This window comes from Puntigrus tetrazona, chromosome 1 (assembly GCF_018831695.1).
Source record: "Puntigrus tetrazona isolate hp1 chromosome 1, ASM1883169v1, whole genome shotgun sequence".
NCBI lineage: Eukaryota > Metazoa > Chordata > Actinopteri > Cypriniformes > Cyprinidae > Puntigrus > Puntigrus tetrazona.
Genome location: NC_056699.1, coordinates 15,596,056 through 15,619,225, shown reverse-complemented (window position 1 = coordinate 15,619,225; position 23,170 = coordinate 15,596,056). Strand labels below are relative to the sequence as shown.

The window sequence follows — 23,170 nt, the reverse complement described above, 5'->3', positions numbered from 1 at the left end:
GAAATGTCTTCAACAGGTCTTTCTGTTTCACTTTGATGTCCCAAACTTGGCTTCTAATCACAAACCCAGTCTTCCTCCTTGTTGCAATGTCTACATCTTTCCTGAGTTTTTCCCCTCAAGTATTTCAGATATTCAGTGCTCACTCCCTATTGTCCAGTTGTTCCATGGCAACGTTCAGAGTTTGACATCCTGTGTCCTTTGAGTCTTTGCTGGCCATTTACCAATCTGCATGAACGCCATTCTTATGTTGACCCAGTCATCGTACCTGATTTTAAAGGCTTTCTAAATTTCTGATTTTAACCCATGTACAAATTATGTTTTCAGAGGTAGTCCAGTGTCTTTGTCAAGATCTTCACTGTCAACTTGTTGTTGGCTGGTGTCTTATTACAGTGTAAGTTTGTTGTTCACAATATTCCTCAAATTACCCCTCATTGTTAGTTGTATCCTTTAATTCTGTTCTTGGAGGTTAGACTTGCTCGTGTAATTGTTGCAGAGTTATATAGGTGTCTATATTGCTGTCACCACAGCTGCTTGAATTTAGATTTTTCTTCGTTTGGAAAGCAAAGCTAGCAAGTTGTCATTCTCAATCAACAGTCTTTCTTTGTCATTCTTTACATTCTGCAATTGTTCAGCCAGAGCTTGAACCTTTTGTTTTCTCTGCTTTGATCTCACATTGTAATTGGTCAGTCTTACAACTCTCTGATGCTGTTGAATTTGTTTGACCAAAATCATAGACAATCCGTCTTTCTTGGTGTTTGCCCATAAGTGCCGTGTCATTCCTTAAGCCCTTTTAATGTCTGGCAATGCCCATAGTCCACATTCTGAGTGCTTAATGCTGTACCTCTGACACGTCATTGTAGCACTTCTTCAGTCCCAGGCTTCTGTGCAAATATACATTTCATATTGTCCAGCATCTATCCGCAAATAAATAAATAAATAAATAAATAAATAAATATATATATATATATATATATATATATATATATATATATATATATATATATATATATATATATGGACATAAACATCGATTTGTCAACACACAAAAAAACCTTTTTTTCTTTTTGCAGTTCACACCCAGCGGTAATTCACCCCCCCAAAATATGAATGCACCACACACATGAATTTTTAATTTTTTTTTGGGATGCAAGGGAGAGAGCAAATATAGAACTGAAGACAGAATGCCATGTGGGGCAGGGGCTCTCCGGTAGTTTTCTTCATGCACCCTATCACTTACTCACAAAACACAATTACTAATCAAATAAGTCTTTGGCAGGCCAAACGTTTTTACATTGTAGGAAAGACATTCCATGCATTGATTGATCTGCTTACTTATGAAAAAGTGTTCTTTTAGAGAGTTGATAGTTTCACTCATTAAATTTGTATCTTTGAGACAGAATTCAGTTGATTCAAATGTCTTTTGTGCACATACTCACTCTGATGATCATCAACACAAAAACTGCAGAATCTCAAGTCACTAAAATTAAACACATTAAGTCCAAACATGATGGAAGAAGATTGAACAAGATTGAACTGTTATGCATGGATTAATTTGTTCATTAATGGCTGAGAATATGTTAGATGTTGCACTACACGTGGCTTTCACTGAGAATACTTATTTTTCTGAATAAGTGTAAGGTGTGTGCTGTAATGTGCATCAGTATAAGATTTGAGAAGTTATGAATGGATCTCTGGATTCTCTCTCTCTCTCTCTCTCTCTCTCTCTCTCTGTCTCTCTCTCTCTGTCTCTCTCTCTCTCTCTCTCTCTCTCTCTCTCTCTCTCTCTCTCTCTCTCTCTCTCTCTCTCTCTCTCTGTCTCTCTCTCTCTCTCTCTCTCTCTCTCTCTCTCTCTCTCTCTCTCTCTCTCTCTCTCTCTCTCTCTCTCTCTCTCTCTCTCTCTCTCTCTCTCTCTCTCTCTTTCACCCACTGCTGCTGCATCCAGAGGTTATTAATTAATTCACTCAACAAATACTTTAATCATGTACTCGCCCTCAAGTTGTTCCAAACCTTTATATAATAGCAACTGAACAGTGTTATGGCTTTGGAACATTTTGTGCCTATTGACTGGCAATGAATGACTGACAGACTGCAACGGTTTAAAAAAAAAAACTTTTATTTACATCTTGGATGAAAAATAAAATGATCTAAGAAATATTTAAAGATTACCCATTGCCAACAACGTTCTAATCTTTTGTGTAAAACACAAAAAGTATATGTTCTAAGAACTGTAAAAAAAGATGTATTCAAATCTGTTATTAGACAATAAGCTAGTTGTGTTGTGTTGACAGTATTGTTGGAAGCCTTGCTGAGGAATGGTACTTCGACAGGGAACAGCAGTGCATATTGCAGGAAGGCATCAAATGGAACTGACTCCAGATCCCAAACCTGGCATGGGACACAGAAACAAGAGCCAACACTTGCAGACTTAAAAGGATTTACCAAGGAGCAAGCTGAAGGGGTACAAAGGCAAGTGGTCTTGTGTATAAATTATTAAGTCCTAAGTTTTGTACTTAATATTTGCTCAAGGATTGTTGTTTAGGCCAATGTATTCATTTTTGAGTATTTAGGAGCCTTTAACATGCTTTAAAACAGAGTATTGGGGTTCTACGCCTTTTACTTTGTACCACCTTTAACACAGTCCCTAAACTTGGAACATTATATATACATGTACATGAAAACTTTTACTGTTAAAATCTGAATTATATGCAAATATAAAACGCACATCAGCAGTTTTTTTATTTATTTTTTTTTTAAGCAGTTTTGTGATTGAAAGCCTGTATGTGGGGGAGTGACAAGGACCATTAGAATTCAGTGATTCTCACCTGAGGGACAAAGGGCCCCTCCCCTAATGGCCCATCAGTGTCACTGTGATTTAGAGGGACATTAGAAAGAATATGAGGAGATTGAAAACTGACTTTTTCAAATTATTTGTATTTTATTTACAGCACAGTATAATTAAAACATGCATACTGAAGATCAAAGACACATTGTTAAGCACACTGATCTAACCACAGAGATGTGAACAGACTTCCTTAATGAGTGCTGAGTGCTTCCTGAAAACTGTTCAGCAAGTAAAAAAAGCAAGTAAACCATACATATACCATACGTATATGTGTATGCTGCTGCTTTTCACGGATTAAAAAAAAAATCGTGTAGTCAAGGAGTTTGGTGTACTATAGAACACACCCCCTGGCCAAAACTGGCCTGCCAGCAATAATGTCTGGCCTGCGCCTGCAGATTGTTTTGATACCGGCTGATTCTAAAACAGATTGGTCATTACAGCAACAGTTACTATGCGGTGTTCATGTTCCGTTCAGTCTGTGAAGCTTTTAAACCTTGAATGAGTGTGGACGAACAAGCTCGACACGTGCGCAGCCACCTACTTAACTTTTTTCCCCAGCTTCACCATCTCCCACACGTTGAGATGTTGAGCAAGGCAGTTAAATATCTCTTTAAGATCAGCCTCATTGTAGTCCAGATTGTCCACCACTATAAGGAAGTCATAGACGAAGTCTCTCACATCAGCCCCCTGCTGACAGAAATACAGAGTGTTTACATGCTGGGCCATTAGCTGGTGGGTGGACAATCCGGAGGTGGAAGATGGAAAAAGGAAGCTGCACATAAGCTCTGCTGAGTCGTCTATTGGCCAGTTTGTACAGTCATTTATTGTTGAGTAAAGGGATGAGACGGGGACTCAGAGGTGCAAAGTAATGGGCTTTTTATTGATGAAAAAAATAAAACAAAACAGACAACAAAAACTACTCCGTGGGAGGAAAAAGCAACCAGACTGCAAAACACAAGATGGTTATAAAGGGAGCAAATGAGGAGGGTAACAGGGTACAACAGGTATGACAACTGAACCATTAATCAGGAAACAAGATGGGGGGTCAAGACAATTGACATGAGAGCACACAGGAAACAAAAACAAAAGGTATGCGCTCACACAAATCAAAACACGAGCACATAACTAGCAAAACAAATCACTGTCCATGTGCAAAATAAGACACAAACACGCAGCTAACTAAAAAACTCACAACACCTCTAAACCCCGACACAAAACCAGGAATCTGAACACCACGCTCCGAAACAAGGCACGGCTCGAAGATACACAAAGCTGCACGCTCACACAAAACAAAGACCTGATAGGAGAGCCATGAATAACACAAGACCGAAGTGACGGAACCCTGACAATTCAACACTGCTTTAGGGCACCGACATCGCCAAGATTGAACAGATAGAGACGAGCAAGTTTGTTTAATTCAGCGGCTATGTCAGATTGCGTTGTTGTCCTCCCCGCTGCCATCTCATGATATTGAATTAAATTAAGAAATAAAGTTTGTGTGCCATAGTTTACATAAACCACACAACAAATAAAAAAGATGCATCAATGCGCATTTCCTGTCAGTCTTATTTTGATAGGATAGATGAGCTGTTTTTGTGGTTTTAAGAGAAAGCGCCTCTGCAGCAGAAAGATGGGTCTCATCTGCTTGCTGCAATAAATCACTATAAATCGAAGTTTTCCAAGGCATTTTCAGAGAGGATTGGCAAGATGTTACAGAATAATAATCTAATGAAAACCAAATTTTTGACTGCAAAAAATTACTCGCCATATTAAGTGACATGTTTTCTAAAAATCTGTCAAATTTATGATGGTCATTATTTTGTGCTCGAATAAAAAAATGAGCACATTCTAATGTACATAAAAAAAAAATCTAAGATATATTGCACTTATTCTTTTGCCAATTAATAAGATCTTGGTTATTGTAGGCTATTGCAGTGGTGGATAAAGTCTGCGAAAGTAAAATACAGATATCTTAACAGTTTGATAAACGTTGAAGTCACTGTTTAGAATATTACTTGAGTGAAAGTTTTTATAATATGTGATATTTACAAGTTTATACACAGTTTGAGTAGCAAGATTGTGTTCAGTTTTGACGCTAAATTCTATTTTGTATGTATTCCACTTGATGTGGCTCTTGTATTCCAACATAAGAAACCCTTTCTCGAATCTGCATCTGAAATGATATTTAACTGTTTCATGCATCTCTGATGAGACATGGATGCATTTAACCTGCAATTACAAATGTTTATAAAATGGTTAGTTCCATTCCTGAATTCTGATTGGTCAGCAGCTGTGTTTTATTCACGATATAGCACGGCTATGACCCCTTCACCTAACAGTTCCTTGTTATCACTGAGCAACACCCTGGGCAACATAAACTATTAAGAAAATGGCATTAAAACTGTTCTGTGTATTATGTATTTCAGCACAATTAAATGTCTGTCATTCATTTAATGATGTATGACGGACCCCTGTTAGCTATATGTTGCATGTTTCATCTTTAATTTTGAGACCATTGTTGTCCATAATAAATGCTTCTCATTTGAAGATACGTTGATGGCAGCATGCGTTTTTTTTTTTAAACCATGCAGTTTCTGACGTGAGACGGGAGTATTACGGTATCTATTTTCTGTGAATCAGTCTATTTTAAAACTAACAGATGTGGAAGATGAGCAGATGTGTGAGGAAAAAATATCACACAAGGTTTTGTTATGATGCAGCAGATAAGCTGTTCTCTGCTATTCTGTTTTTATTTAAGCTGCATTAGATGAGAGGCATGTTTGGAACATTCTTTTGTATTGTGTTGCTGTCAGGAACAATTTTTAGCAGAAGCTTGCTTCAAAAACACATTTTTTATAGCAATAAGGTACTCAAGGCAGTGCTGTATTACTCAGTTGGTTTAAAAACAAACACATAAATACATAAAAACAATGTCAGTTATTCTGGTGCAAAAATAAAATTAAATGAATGAATACCTAAAACCCACTAGAAACAGAATCTGGAGCAGATGAGCAGTCTGAGAGTTGGACTCGAGTAACGTTAGTAGCTACAAAACCTCTGCGTCCATATAATTATACAAGCAATATTTTTTTTTCATGCAGTCGTCACATAATGCACACAAGTTTATGATAGTGCTTGCATTAGTAAAGATACATGTGTGTGTCGGTGTGAAAAAGAAAAGATGAAGCAACAGATTGCAGTTATAAAGAAAGAGCTCTGAATGGAACACAGAGTATGTACAGCAAATAAAAAGTCAAACATCATGGCTTGTTACGTCACAATATGCAACAAACCTTGTGGTCATTGTGCAGAAAACGTGATGATAGTTGTAGGAAAAGGTAACTAGCAACCTCAGATCTATAAAATGTGTGCAAGGATATGTTTTTTGCTGAAAATGCATTATATGCAATTTGTGCAAAGTCCTTGAAAACAATGCAACAGGAGAATGTTGTAGGCTTGATCTGAATGTGTAACGTCTCTGGATTTGGATGCAAAAATCATTTGGTTTTGGATTCTATTGGCTTTTAAACAGATACATGCAAACCGGAGTATGGACAGTCCCGATGGTTTAATGGGGTTAAATACTTTTATTCAATTATCTGGGTTACGAAACTTATTCTTGAATGAATCTTGTGGATGTTTGTTTGTCCACGGATCTTGTATTATTAGGGAAGATTTCTATTTTGAGTAAATGCTTGAATTTTATCAAACATAAGATTTGTAATTAAAAACTATTCTATTTCAAAATAAAATATTTCTAATTCTTTGTTTTGTTGTGTGTGTGTGTGTGTGTGTGTGTGTGAGAGAGAGTGAATGAACGGTTGTTACAACTTAGCAAAGCTGTACTTGATAGATTAGTATATCCATAGCTGTAATTATAGGTTTATAACCATTAACCATCCAAACACTGTTGCTTTTTTGTCTGTAGGATAAAGAAATGTAAGAATTACTATGAGGTACTGGGTATCAGAAAAGATGCCAATGATGAGGAACTAAAAAAGGCCTACAGAAAACTGGCTTTGAAATTCCACCCTGACAAAAACCATGCGCCAGGAGCAACTGAGGCTTTTAAAAGTAAATCTGTCTCTAAATTACCATATCCAGTACATTTTAAAAAGTTGATGTATATAAAATCTAAAACATTAAATGCTGTTTTTGTTGTTCTTCAGCAATTGGGAATGCTTATGCAGTGCTCAGTAACCCAGACAAGAAGAGGCAGTATGATGTAAGTGGAGAAGAGGATCCCAACAGCCCAAGTAACAATGCTCATGGAGGATTTGATTTCCACAGAGGCTTTGAGTCGGATATTACACCTGAAGATCTCTTTAACATGTTCTTTGGAGGAGGCTTCCCCTCATGTAAGCCCTTTTGTATAGATCAAATATGCACACATGAAGCACGTTTTGTTCCCACATGGATGGCGAAAGCTGCATAAAATTCTGGTTAGGGAAGGATTGTATATAGCTTTAAGAGTAAACCCTGTAAAAAAAACCCACCCTAAAACCTAATTAAAAAAATGCACAAATATATTTAAAAACCATTAAATGAATGGTCATTTTCAAATCCAGTCAACATTCAGACTGCTAAATGATGACTAAAACTAATCCAGCCAGCACCGAAATCATTCTGCACTTCACGGGAGAAATGGCACCGCCATCTTGTCAAGTTCACAACTCCGGTAAGTCCCACTAGTTATTTTTAGACTAAATTGAATGAGAAAGTTATGCAACATTATTTTTTTGAGTGTACATTTAGAAAGTGTTTTATGGGTTGTATATCTGAAGAAACTTGTATATAACAGTGTATGTAAAGTTAAGGCGTCAGGTGATGTTAAGTTAGTCAAGTCCGGCACTGAATAAATATTTGTACTTTAGACTGAATTCATAAAAAAATTAATTTAAAAGATATACATTTTAAATAAAACTTTTATATATTTCTACACAAAAAGTATTTCTACACAAAAACATGTATATAAAAATCATTGAATTGTATATTTCTGAGGGATATTTGAAGGGAATGTGGTTTTTCACCTTGTTTAATCCATAAAATACTACTATAATAAATTTTAGCTATTTTGTTTTATATATGTTTTTGTTTTTTACGTGAAAAGATATGAGGAGAGCATGCGCTCTATAAGCCATTAACATTAAACAAAATCTATGAAACGTAAAACTTAATGTACACCACATAATGCACTCATTTGAACTGTGTTGAACAGGTTTTTACATTTGTGTAAACTTTTGCAATTGTCCCATGAATTAAAAAGACGTCATGAAACGTGACTAACAACCAGCCACAGTGAAATGCTGCTCTTCTCAAATGGGGCAGATTTACTTTAATGTTACAAGGTGTTTCTGGCTCAGAAGAGAAGTTAGTTGTTTTGAACTGAAAATGAACAAATTAGTTGTATCACTGTTCAAAGTAGGGGTCACGCCTCTATTTGTCACTTTTAAATCCAATTTGCCTGAAACTATAGGCCAGGATTAGGCTGACAATTAAAAAATTAAGACATCTCAATAGGATATTGAACCAAGTCTTTCTATAATAGGATATTAGTGTTATAGTTTCATTAAAATACTTTGGACTTCTAACTTCTACAATGGAACTATGAAGACAGTTAAATTATTTTCACTTTTCATATAAGTGTGTTTTCTTTAAAGTCTAAATTGAATTGGACTCTTGCCACATGTTTTGGACTCCATATCCTATGTGTCCCCATCTCACACCCTTGTCTGTGTGTTGTGTTCTCATTGGTTCCTAGTTTGCATATGTCACGTTCTGATTGGTTTCTTGGTTTCATGTGTTTTGTTCTCTTTGGTTGGTTTTGTCAGGTTTTCCCTTGTGTCTAGCATAAAAGATTATGCTAGACATTCACTCTTTGATTCTGATCATTGACTTTTCCCTTGTTTCTAATTTTAGAAACCTCTAATTCTGATGCTTTATTAGTTTCTCTGTGACCCAGTCATCAAGTTTCGTCCTCAAATCGCAAGTTAATCGGTCCTGCGAGGTCCATATTCAAGATTTCCTGGACATTATTAATAACTCAGACTTTCTTGATTTGCACACATGGATATCTTTTGCCATGGACTTAATGAACTGTTAAGATCTGTGCTTCTATGTATTGGTCCATGAGGGAGAAGATCCCTAAGATCTACTCATGCCACAGCAGTCAAGCCAAAGCCTGCTCCTTCAGGACCTGCTCACGTCATGCCAGTTAAGTCAAACTTTATTCATGTCACGTATATTAATTCCCAAGCTTGATTTCATCTCTGCCAAACCAGAAAATGCTAACATCAGCGGGCATCCCCAGAGCTTCAGCACAGGCCATGTTGAAGACTGTCCACTTATCCTTTGTGCTCCCTTTTAATGGCAGTTGCAATTTTGAGCATGTGGGCTGCACACTGCACCTCAGAGGTGCACCTGTCCATGAGTTTGCTCCTGAGACTTCCCGTCCCTGAGTTTGCTCCAGAAACCTCCCCTGCCCACGAGTCTGCCCGAGAACCTCTAGAGGTTTTGGCCTACGATAGCAGCTCCAGCTGCAGAGCCTCCCAAATTAACAGCATCCACTTCTGAACCCTCGGCCTATACTGATAAAGTCAGGAGACCGCCCCTGAACATTTGGACTGTCCTGTTTAGGTTATGGAAGCCATATTAGAATCCTTGTCCTGCCCTGTCCTTGTCTATGGAGGCCATCCCTGAGTCCACGCCTTGCCCTGTCATGGCTAAACTCTTTGACTGTCCTGTTTTGGAACTCTCACCCTGTCCCATCACAGCCAAGGTGGCCATCTTTGGAGTGGACTGCACTATGTTATGCAACACCTAGACAGACCAGGGACTTATGTGAGGATCCTGTTTGTGGACTTCAGCTCGGCCTTCAACACTATCATCCCAAACCTCCTCCACCCCAAACTAACCCAGCTCTCGGTGCCCACCTCCATCTGTCAATGTATCAGCAGCTTCATGACAGACAGAGAGCAGTTAGTGTGGCTGGGAAAATTCTCATCCAGCACCCGTACAACCAGCACTGGAGCCCCTCAGGGTTGTGTCCTCTCCCCACTGCTCTTCTCCCTCTACACCAATGACTGCACTTCTAAAGAAGCCTCTGTCAAACTCCTGAAGTTTGCGGATGACACCACAGTCATCGCCCTCATACAGGACAGTGACGAGTCTGCTTACAGACAGGAGGTCAAAGAGCTGGCTGAATGGTGCAGTCTGAACAACTAGGAGCTCAACATGCTCAAAACAGTGGAGATGATAGTGGACTTCAGGAGGAACCCCCCTGCACTCCCCCCACACACCATCATGGACAGCACTCCGATAACAGTGGAGTCATTCAGGTTCCTGGGCACCACCATCTCCCAGGACCTGAAGTGGGACACTCACATTGACTCCATTGTTGAAAAGGCCCAGCAGAGATTGTACTTCCTTCGTCAGTTGAGGAAGTTCAACTTGCCACAGGAACTGCTAAAACAGTTCTACTCGGCCATCATAGAATCCATCCTCTGCACTTCCATAACTGTCTGGTTCAGCTCAGCTACCAACTCTGACCTCAGAAGACTACAGAGGGTAGTCAGGACTGCTGAGAGAATCATTGGTACAACCCTCCCCACTCTCCAAGAACTGTACCTATCCAGATTGAACAAAAGGGCTAAGAAAATCACTCTGGAAGCCTCACATTCAGCACACTCCATCTTTGAACTGTTGCCGTCTGGTCGACGCTACAGAGCACTAAGTACCAGGACAGCCAGACACAGGAACAGTTTCTTCCCCCAGGCAGTCCATGTCATGAACACTTGAGGACACTTATTTATTTAATATACAGATTTGCACATAACACTGCACAAACATAATTCCTGTTTACACTTGAATGTTATTAGTATATGTTTAATTTTTGCTGTTTTGCACCTTTTATATTTTGTATATTGTATATAATTCTTTTTATTATCTGTCTTAACTCAAATTTGATCTGTTGATTTTTCCAGTTTAACTTGCAACTCTGTAGTAAGGTTCTGGAAAGATTCCTTCAGTTTTCTTGCAGCGCCATGGAAATTACTTCCTTGGTCTGACCTCTTCTAGATATAAAACGACACAGACCCATTTAAAAACTGTCCACATCTAGACTGCTTAACAAGTCAAGGTGGATACATCTCATAGTCTGGCACTTAAACAGAATGCCCCATCTCTTTTCTGTTCTACGACCAATCTTGACATGGAAAGGGCCATAACAATCCATCCCTGCAGATCAAAAGGGAGGTATGAATAACTGGAGCTTAGCGAGTGGAAGGTCAGCCATTTGAGGGATAGCTGGCTTAGCTTTCCACTTTCTACATTCCAAACAAGAAAACTGATGCTTTTTAACAGCTTGTCTTCCCTTTAATTATCCAATAATTATGGCAAAGTTCTGAGAAAACTCTCTCTGGACCAGGATGGAACAGTTTCTCTTCACAGTCTTTGATAAATTAAGCTAGATAATTGATGTTTGGAGTCAAGGATGACTGGATGAATCCTCTACTCATCTGAGCCTACTGCCCACTACAATAAGTCCTGTTTCTTTTCTGAATTCAGGGGAAAGTGTAATAAGATGACTTTTGAAATTCAATAAACTTTCCTTTATACAGAGGCAAAAATTTGGTGCTGGGCTTGTCTTAAAAGAAGGGTTTGAAAAACTGAAGGATAGTCTGATAGTCTGGACTATGTTGTCGCAATAACTTGGTTGTAGCAGACTTTAACCTTGACCATGACTGAAAACAAGAAGGGTCTGGAAGTGCAAGATATTCCAATTGTGTTTTCTGAGCTCGGCATCAGGACTAGCAGATCTTGTCACCAGATTTTGAGGCCACTGATATTGTTTTTTTGGGGCAACTTGAGGATCTAGCCAAAATGAAGGAAGTATGCACCACGCTCCCTTCAGTTTCCATTCGCAAATAGGGTACTGACCCATATGCATTCTCTGAAGTTTCGCCAAATATATGCAGCTCTCTGGATACTATTTGTTCGGAGGGCAGAGTTAAGTAACAGCGGAGGAGCTGTATTAATGACAGATCAGGTAGCTCAGTTTCCCAGGCCCTTCAAGCCTGATGGATAGGACTTGGAATAAGGGGATCATTCTCATTTCAAATCCCTCCTTTTCCAGTAGTGAGCACATGCGGTCAAGATGGTTCTTTGCTATTTGCACATTTGGGAAACTCTCCAGACAGTTATCGATGTAGGATGACTGAGTTATCAAATTCAGGAAAGGTAGTTCAAAGATGATATTAGAAAAAAAGAATTAAAGAAAATTATAGAGTGTCAAACTCTTAACAGTTTCCTAGTTTTGCCTGCCCTGACCCTCGCTTGTTCTTGTGGATATTCTCTTTTGCCTGCCCAGTTTATCCTCTTTTTTTTTTTTTTTTTTTTTTTTTTTTTTAACAACACACATCGGTTAACCCCTAGCTGAAAGCGTATCAGTCAGTTCCCTAGGTAGTGAATAACTAAATCGTTCTCAGGGTAATATTGTGGCTCAGTAAACACTGGGACAACCAACCAATCAATTTGTCAGTGTCACTATTTATTAACAACAGGCAGGGCTGTCATATTTTGATATTATTTTATCCTATTTTATGTAACTTAGCCCTATAATATAATATTAGGTAACTTGGCATCAGTGCTCCCACTGTTGTGTAATGAATTTGTGCCAAAAAAAAGGCTGCAACAAAAAAAATAACAATTTATTGATTTATTTTGATAGTATTAATACATTTTAAATAGTTTTAAAGGCAGCATTTTGTTTTTAAAATGTAAAATGTACTTTTCTTTGTCCATCAGGGTGTTTTATTGGTGCTTTGTCATCATTGCAAGAGTTCAGATGCAACCCAGTCTGTTCTTTCAAGGCACCAAACACTGTCACATGACCACTCCACTGCAAGTCCATATGTCAAAATCAGATGGTGGCTCAGCACCTAGAGATGACCTCTACAGACCTGGATGTCAGCGGAGATCATGTCAGCTAGATGAGCTCCAGAGACAGATCCCCTCTGAAGACCTTGTTGGTCATCAGTACAAGACGAGAACCGATTACGTCGTCTGCTCAAAAGGACCTTTGTTGCAGCCTTAAACCACGCCGTGCTGGTTTCATCTGGCCAGAGACGAACTGCACTCTGTCTAGGGCTAAACAATTTTGGAAAATAATCTAATTGTTTTTTGGTTTTTTTTCTCTCAATACTGTGATTTTTAATATGCAATTATCTTTGTAAAGCTCTTTATATTCTGTATTATTCAATAGTGACCAACACAATTTTGCCAGGCCAATATGTTACAATAACATTAGCTGATGCATGAATTGATTTAACAACTACAATCACAGTAGTATATTGACTGATTTGTTGAACTTCCAGCCTTGAAAGCATGTAATTATTCTGAAAATAAACACTGACAAATAAGTCTGGCGTGAACATGAGTAGGTTTTGAAGTAACTTCATCTGAAGTTATGCTTTCAAACATTTCTGTCAGTAATCCCTGTGGGGTTGTACTTGACTTATGTGACACGCTTGTGTTAGGCTTTTAGCTGTGCAACTATGAAGTAGCTACTTGACCAAGACAGGCTTTGCACAATACCTGATGCTGCGCAGCATCTTCTTTTTAAAATATAAAATAGTCCCACACAAGTTCTGTCAAGCCATGCTCTGTATGCGGTGCATTTCCGGTGCATATTTTGTTACTCACCCATGTTAACGGATCAGAGCGTTTACGCGGGATGCGGTTGCGGTCCAGCAGTGCGTTCCTCAAGTATCGGCAGACTGCAAACTTGTCGTGTGAAAACGCAATGCGTCCGTACTGCTTCTGTACCACATACGTAACGCACACAGACTGCAAACGCACTGCAGACAGAGTATGTGTGAAACAGGCTTCAAGATATCAAGGTGCAGTGTAGTGTGCCAACTTAATGCTTCTTCTGCAGACTTTGTATAAAGAGCTATTTAAATAAAGGTTCGATTTTATATACTGTAACACATGGTTCATTTTATTTACTTTTATTTTTTTTTTACTTCTGCCTCATTTTAAAGATTAACAAAAATATTGGTTAATATAGTCTTACATTTTGTTTAGCTTGTTTAGTTTACACAAAATGTAAAGTGAATTTTGCAGTTGTATTACAGATGTAATGTTTATCAACTGGATCTTTAAAGGGATAATTCACCCACAAATGACCCTTAGGCCATCCAAGGTGTTGATCACTTTTTTTTATTTCTGTATATTTAGTTTGTATAAAAAATGTTTTAAATGGAGATTAAATAAAGGTTATTATGTGATGTAATTTGTGTTTTTTAATCATTTTGTATATATTTTTTTTAACTTTAAAAATTTATGTAGTTCCCCAGCAATTTTTGACGGCCAAACAAAAAAAAAATGCTACTTGAGGTAACTGTCTTTGCGCACTGTGTCACCATTCAGAACTAACGATAGAGCAGAGCCGTTGAGGTTTTTTTTAAATGATTGACAATGGAGTGGTTTCAATAAATGTTGCTATTATACAAACTCGAGTATTATATATGGTGATGAGTTGCACATGCATATTGTATTGAATTGCATATTGTAATGTATGAATAGGTGAAACTAAATTGAATTTTACTTTGTTTAACGTTACATTAGCAGAGTTAATTAGGCTGTAGTCTAAACATATACATTTTGACTATATTATACAAATAATTTTACACGTGTTTATATGCATTTAAATTTGAAAGTAAAATAAATTAAAATTTTATTTCATATCATTATCTGCGTGACCCAGCCATTGATTTTCTTTGATGACGTTGCAGGGCATTCTGAATGAGCGATTATTATCAGCTAAGTTCACTTCAACGGATATCCGTGCTTAGGGAGTAGAACGTAGTGAACACTGCATAGGGACCCTGCCAATCGGAACGCACCTATAGAATAAATGGTTAAATTTTAATTGACATAACTTGCTGTAGTCTTGTAGATGTTTGACTAATTAAAGCATTTTAGTTGAATGGACTATAAAACAAGGTTGAGCCAACTAAACAATTACAAATCAGATAACACTTTGAAGTCAGACACTGACTCAACGTAAAATTTCTGTGGAATTTGTTGCTAAATAATTAGTTGAAATTTTTTACAGTGTGTGTAAGATGATCTAATTTGATGGAGTGTCCAATGAGATCAGGTTATGCTGACATCACAAATTCTCAGCCATCATGGCATTATTCTGATCCTGCACTTTTGACACTAACTTCCATATTATCAATATTTGGTTGCTGATCATTTACAAAATTGTTATACTAACACCTATGCTATAGCATACAGAAATGTGACTGTAGCCTAGGGGAGTGCAATATTGACAAAACTAGGATTTCTTTGATAACAATAATTAGACAATATTTTGCTGAGTGTTATTGTGCTGGTATCTGCCATGGACACCTGACTCCTAAAGTTTTTGATACTTTTCATATTTTGTGTGGTGGTCAGTTCACACTCATAGGAATTAACTGGTTTTTACATTTTACATATGTTTTTTTTTTTTAAGTTTCCATAGTTTTTTGAATACTGATATTTTGAAATTATTTAAAGAATAAAAGATACTCTGAATGTGAAATTAAAACCACCAGTCACAGCAAAAAATGCCGCCAAGGTCTATAGTCTTTGTAATGATTTATTATATAGAGATCACAATTCATCTAGTTTGTGCTTTAGATACATGTATGAAAATATACAGGTTACAGCAGCACTGCAGCAACTTAATTTTGATGTTGTTCTGCCTTGGTTTCTTTTGTATTTTTCAGAGTTACAGTTAAAACTATTCATTTTTTCTTGTAAAAACAACTAAATTGACTCAAGATACTTATGCACATGATAAAGGATGCCTGGAATACCCAAAAAATAAATAACTATTTATGAAAAAAACAGATGTTATGCTCTTTTGCCTTTGCACAGCAGTATAGCTCCACCATGAAAGCACTAAAGCCCTCTACTTCCTGTAACAATGGTCAGTACACTAAATCTCGATACTACTTGTAATGTGCATGCCTTAAGCTCTCTCTATCCTCAGGTAGCTAGTGCCACAAAAAAATATTTGGAAGAACTGCAAACTATTGCTAATGCTAGTGGTAACTCGGTTAAATAAGTACTCCAGGAGGAGTTAAATAAAATGCAGAGAATGACCACAGGGCATTCAGCCCCTCCATCATCAGAAAACTGGTCATTTCATGGAAATAAATCCAAAGAATCACACAACCTGTCCAAAAAAAGTTAAAGTTAAAAAATTAATAGTTACAGTATTACCTAATTCAGATCTTACAATGGACAGGATTGGTCCGCCCAGCATGCAAAAAGTTGTAGTTAAACACCTTGTCAGAACAGACGACACTGCTGCTTCACAAACTACCTTTTCCATCTCGGATTTTCTGCACTGCACTGCATGCAAGAATATTTGATATTTGTTGTTTTTAGGTTGTGTAACCAAAATCCAATGTTAAGTCAACATCAAATTGGTGTCAAATACTGATGTCAGGCAGATTATTTTTTAATATTTTCAACCTAAAATGCAACGGCATTCCGACCTCATTTCCAACAGCAATCTGACATTTATATAGACGCCCGGTGCCTGGTGGGCAGACTTTTTTTAACTATGTAATACGCTGAAAGAAACATTTTGAGTCTGCTCCCTTCCTAGCCTTTGGTTCCTCTTTCACATAACTTACTCACAAGTGCAGTGAGACAATAGATTTGGAGCTCCAGTAAGTAAGGCTGTCAAAACATCCAATGATGTGATCATTTTCTCTTTAATACAGATGTCAATGTGTTTTTCGATGAGCTGATATAATAGCAATAATAATGTTACCTGCTTAATGGAAAAGGTTGCCAGGTTTTCACAACAAAACTCACCCAAACTTGCCCTAACTAACCACATTTACGAGGATGTCCCTGGTAAAAGAAAAAAAAGGCTAAAATACTCATTGGAATCTCTTAAGGTTGTGGACATGAAAAACAGCAGTGATAAAGTAGCCCAATTCCATGGGAAAACCACAGACTTGGCAACACTGTGACGCATAGTCATGTCTGAAATGGACATTGTCTAATTTGGCATGGTCTCTCTGCTGCACTAATAGTGGTAGATTAAAAATATTTACAGTTTATTAGATGGACAAATGCAGCATTTTGTTTTTATCATCTTTTGTGATCCAAAAAACGTAGCCTAATATGGCCTTAAAAACATTAGGTTGAATAATCACTGGTTGCAAATGTATAAATAAGATAGAGCGGGAGCAAAATAAGGATTATTGTTATTGTTGTTGGGGCCCAATACCTGGAGTTTGCTTAGGGCTCCCAAATCCCTAAGTCCGCCCCAGCAATAAAAAACCATAAACACCACCTACTGTCAGAAATTGAAATAGCTTTTTTGTAGTCTTGTAGTTTTTGTAGTACTTTATTGTACTATTAGTTTAGATAAACATTTGAAGTGTAATAATTTATATTTCTATAGTGGATGTTTAGAAATTGGGTCAAAGAGAGATACTGTAAAAACATTATTAGTTGCTTGCACAAGCAAACACCTTATGGTCAAAATACAACTACAAATAATAGCATAAGGGGTTTGATTTGATTCATGCAATTTCTGATTTTGAACCAAAATCTTACTGTTTTTGTTTCATGTGTAAGTTCCACATGGAATTTGTTTGCGTGGTGGAAAGCCAGTGTGTTGACCTTAAATTAATTCTAGAAACTAGGACATTTCCAGTGGTGTTAAAGGGCAAAAACTCATGAAGATGTTTCTTATCAGTTGCAATGTTAATGTGTCACATCTGGTTAGTTGTGTGGTGAACTCAAAATGTGATTTTTGTGTTTCCTCAGCGAACGCACATGAATTCACTAATGGCAGAACATACAGTCAACATATGGATGAAACCAGAAGAGACAGAGCAGAGGAGAGGGGAGAAGTATGAACATACATATTTTTTCTTGCTCAATCAAATAACACCGTCCTCAAATTTATTTTGAACAGTAATAAATCTTTAGCTATTTTTTGTAATAATCTTCTTGCTGTAAAAAAAAAAAAAAAAAAAAAAAAAAAAATGAACTGGCCAATTTGTCATTTTTTGGCACTATTCTAGAGCTGGGCGATAAATAGCATACAATTGTTGTGTGCATCTAGTGAATAAAGCCAGTTCTGTAATCAGCTGTTAACATCCATCACTTGCTTTCAGATGGAACAGAATTTACCGACAAGCTGCACAAAACAATAGCAGGCGATAGTCAGAATGGAAGTTACTTAATAATAATTGCATAAAAACGATATCACACTTAATTATTGAATTGGCACAGCTGTGAAGACCTGCAGCACAAGGCCGTTTAAATATTCATTATTGCTTCTGTGTGTAAGTGTGAGATATAAACACGTTATATAAAGTGTTTTTTCCCCAAATATCATAACAATTGTGAGTTGTGTTATCACGAATGTGGCACAATACAATAGACAAGTTAATATTAACAAAGTAAAAATAGGTTATGCCACAGCAGAATTAATACAGCTGTTTTTTTGTTCCGGAATGCACCATATTTCATTTATAATTAGTCTCTTGTTTTGTTCAAAACAAATTTTAAACTTGTGGTGCCAGAATCACTGATTGGACAAACAGCTCTTTTTACTCAACTTTTTACATAATGGCTTTAGAATTGCAAAACATTAAATTATATAATTCATACTGTACTGTCACATCATTTTCTAAACATTTTCTCGTGCTGTATATGTTTGGCACCTCAATGCAGTGTTAGCACAACAAAAGCTAAGTGTGCTCCAAAGCAGGATTTTAAAGGGATATTTCACTTTGAAACTAAAATTTGTGGTTTATCGGCTTACCCCAAGGACATCTAAGATGTAGGTGTCTTTTTCTTCATTAGATCAAATTTTGACATTTTTAAGTCAAACTGCTGTATAAATTGGGAATGTGTGAAAGCTCACCACTCACAGATGAGTTTGCAGGAGCATATGTCATTTTTTAGTTTTACGTTGGTTTAAACATCCCAGATAAGCACAAGTTCTTACCATATTTCTTAACCATCTTACCTACAATCTCACAATCTGTTTATACGCACGAGAGATTCATTTTTTTTCTGCGCATGTTTTTTTTCCCTCTCATAGAGAAACTTCCCTATACTGACCATTATATGACTGACAGACTACAACGGTTTGACTTAAAAATCTCAAAATTTGATCTAATGAAAAAAAAGACACCTAGACCTTAGATGCCCTTGGGGTAAGCTGATAAACTTCAAATTTTAATTTGTAATTTAAACCCTAGGTGAAAAACTTTACTTCAGGTGAAAAGCAGGGTTTAGAATAACAGTGTCCAGGGGAAGTGCAGTGTGAAAAACCCTTTACAATCCTTAAACCAAGGGGCCTGTACCATAATGGTAGTTGAACATATTAAGAATTGTAGAATTAGTTTCAAGTTGGCAAAGAAAACCCACTCAAAACCGGCCGTGTTATGGTACTGATCAACTTTCTTTGTTAACTCAGAATTTGATCCTGAGTTTATGGAGCATGTGGTGCAATTATTTTGAATGAATTTAATTAATTAGTTTAATTAATAAAAAATAATAATTATTTGAATTATATATAATTATACATTAGCTAGCGTGAAATTATACAAAGCTTGAGGATTCATCTAGTTCAGGGCTCTCCTGCAGAGTTTAGCTCCAACCCTTAATTAAACAAACCTAAGGTAGCTAATCAAGCTCTTACTGCATGTTAGAAACCTCCATGCAGGTGTGTTGAGCCAAGGTCAAGCTAAACTCAGTTAAAAGAGTTTAGATAGATCTAGTTCATCTCAGCTACTGTTTGGTTCTGGAAGAAGAGAGGAATGACTCAGGATTTACCAGTTAAGACGCTCTGTAAGATAACGGTGAAAAGGCCCCTGAAAGGAATAATAGATTAATTTCTTGACTATTCTCGGTCACATACCTAACTGGATAGGTCATTATGCAGCTCGTTATGCAGGCCTTTCTCTTCTCAGGTTTAAATCACTGACTAAATAATGATGTGCCTCGCATAGACCCTTTTCAGAGTGCTTGATGTGTGTCTCAGATCACAAATGCAGATGTGGTGTTATGTTTACGAGGTGCAAAGCAACACGACGCACAAAAAGACAGTACTAAGTCATGATAATCAGTAATTATGTCTCCACTGAATGCAACAAACGCCTCATTTGTAATGTGTTTCATCGTCTTAGCGTTTCCACCATGTGTTTTTGGTATTCGTCCAATCACAGAGCACTTGATTGCTGGCTAATTAGAGCACACCTCGCTTTTTTAGAACGATGAGCTTGGTACAGATGATGTAAAAAAAAATGTACAGTATGTACAAAATCATAAACTCAAGCATACAAGCTGTTCACATATTTTAACTTTCTACACATATTTTTCAGTAGATAACCAATAGTATATTGATAGTATATGATATTGATCACACAGATAGGTCGGTTCAGAACTAGAGGTTAGTTACCTCAGATTTTGACTGCTCTTAACTACTCTTAAGATCACTACTCTTTTGGTCTGAGGGGATTTTAGGCCTGAAAAAACTAGTTTTTTTTTCATTACCTTAAACTATGTTAATGGCCAAAGTCTAATTATACTGCATTCAGCACCAACTGGGGTGCAATAATATATGAGCATCTTGAAGACACCCCCATGTTTTTATGCACGGTTAGCAGGTTTGAGCTAAGGAGAGTCGGAGATTGTGGTGTACACACCTTACTGTATTTGTGTTTTGTTCATTTGGTTTTATCTGTGTATGTTTTGTTTTGTTTTTTTACTTTGAAAGCTTTGGATTGACTTCAAAAAAAAGCTTTGATTGACTTCCATTATATGACTGACAGACTGCAACGGTTTGAGTAATCTTACTTTGTGTTCTACTGAAGAAACAAAGTCACAAATGCCCTGGGGGTAAGCAGATAAACAACATTTTGGGTGAACTATCACTTCAGTTAAACTGAAACGCTACGTTATACAAGAGGATAAAATGGTACTGTTTTTGCAGTAAACTCACTCATTGTAAAGAGAGACTCTCTCTCTCTCTTTCTCTCTCTCTTCCTCTCATTTATTTATTAATTTATAAGTGATTCATTTTACTAAAATATACTATTAATAGAATAATCTTAATTAGTAAGTTATTAAGTTATTAAGAGTATTTCATGATATGCAATTTTTTAAGATAACTTAGGACAGATTTGTACATTTTTAGCATATTACTTAATCATTTGGGAACACAGTCATGTTTTGGAAATAAATAGTTAATAATGTAATCACTTGTAATGTTATGTTTTGTAAATAGTTATTAGTTCATCATTAACCTTTTGAACTCTGCTCCCCCAAAAGTGCATTATCAGTGTTACCATAAAAAAATTTCTAACTGTAAAGCAGTGACCTAGACATATGGTATCATTTGTAAGCTTAGAACTTCAGTGTGTGTGTGTGTATGTGTGTGTGTGTGTATATATGTATATATATATATATATATATATATATATATATATATATATATATATATATATAATTAGAATATCAACAAAAAGTTGATTTATTTCACAAAGTCCATTGAAAAACTGAAACTTGTATATTATATTTATTCATTACACAGACATATTTCAGATATATTTCAAATGTTTATTTCTTTTAATTTTAATGATTATAACTGACAACTAATTCCAAATTCTATATCTCAGAAAATTTGAATATTACTTAAGACCAATACAAAGAAAGGATTTTTAGAAATCTTGGCCAACTGAAAAGTATGAACATGAAAAGTATGAGCATGTACTACACTCAATACTTAGTTGGGACTCCTTTTGCCTGAATTACTGCAGCAATGCGGTGTGGAGTGGCACTCTTCAGGTGTTAGGAGAGCCCAGGTTGCTCTGATAGTGGCCTTCAGCTCTTCTGCATTGTTGAGTCTGGCATATCACATCTTCCTCTTCACAAAACAGGTGAAGCAGATGAGTTTGCTGACCAATTAAGAACAGAGATACCATGGTCTTAAACCAGGTACTGGTAGCTTTGGCACTGTGTGCAGGTGCCAAGTCCTGTTGGAAAATTAAATCTGCATCTCCATAAAGTTGGTCAGCAGCAGGAAGCATGAAGTACTCAAAAACTTCCTGGTATACAGCTGCGTTGACCTTGGACCTCAGAAAACACAGTGGAACAACACCAGGAGATGACATGGCACCCCAAACCATCACTGACTATGAAAACTTTACACTGGACCTCAAGCAACATGGATTCTGTGCCTCTCTTCTCTTCCTCCAGACTCTGGGTCCCTGATTTTCAAAGGAAATGCAAAGTTTACTTTCATCAGAGAACATAACTTTGAACCGCTCAGCAGCAGTCCAGTCCTTTTTGTCTTTAGCCCAGGTGAGACGCTTCTGATGCTGTCTGTTGTTCAAGAGTGGCTTGACACAAGGAATGAGACAGCTGAAAACCATGTCTTGCATGAGCGTAGTGGTTCTTGAAGCACTGACTCCAGCTGCAGTCCACTCTTTGTGAATCTCCCCAACATTTTTGAATGGGTTTTGCTTCACAATCCTCTCCAGTTATCCCTTTTGCTTGTACACTTTTTTCTATCACATCTTTTCTTCCCTTCGCCTCTCTATTAATGTGCTTAATACATAATCACATTTTATATATACATTTATTTTATACTTATGTTTTACATATATTTTATACTTATGTTTTATACATCAGTGAACTTAATTGTTGAATAGTAATTTTTTTTATGTATAACAAATGTTTTGCAGTGTTTTGCTTTAGTAACGTTTCTTACTATGATATATGATGTATCAGGCATCAAATTTAAAATCTCATTTTGTGCATTAAGTTGTGAAATGTCTGTTTAAACATTTGTTATGTTATTTTCTGTTGTGAAAAAAACATTGGCTCATGTAATTTGAAATCCTTTTAGTTAAAACTTAAAACATCCTAATATTTCAGAAATCTATTTAATCTAGTTATTAATAAATTATTCATATTTATAATGTTAAATAAATGTCCAACCAAAATTGTTAGCTTATAATGGATTAGTTAAAAATATAAATCCTATAATAATTACATAAATTATATAAAGTAAAACTGCTTTTCCTGTTTGTTTTTATTTTTTTAGTACTAGTAACCTTTAATTTGGAGCAAGAGAAACTGGGGGAGTTTTTTTTTTTTGACAATCAGAGTTTTGGATCTCTAACCCACAACATAACCTGCCATGGAGAGGGTTAGTTGTGGAGTTTAAGTTCCATTGGCAAATAAAGCTGTAAATGCCAAGCCACTGGTATGTAAATGTAAACTTGC

At 36.6% G+C, this 23,170-nt stretch overlaps 1 protein-coding gene across 1 annotated transcript in view; it reads left to right on the top strand.

Annotated features, from left to right (window-relative positions):
* Window positions 1–23,170, top strand: part of dnajb14 (DnaJ heat shock protein family (Hsp40) member B14) — a 40,832-nt gene that overhangs the window by 7,185 nt on the left and 10,477 nt on the right. The window contains exons 2-5 of the mRNA XM_043241066.1: window positions 2,289–2,466; window positions 6,771–6,916; window positions 7,012–7,200; window positions 17,690–17,775. Coding sequence (XP_043097001.1) covers window positions 2,289–2,466; window positions 6,771–6,916; window positions 7,012–7,200; window positions 17,690–17,775 — 599 coding nt within the window. The remainder of the gene's footprint in view (window positions 1–2,288; window positions 2,467–6,770; window positions 6,917–7,011; window positions 7,201–17,689; window positions 17,776–23,170) is intronic.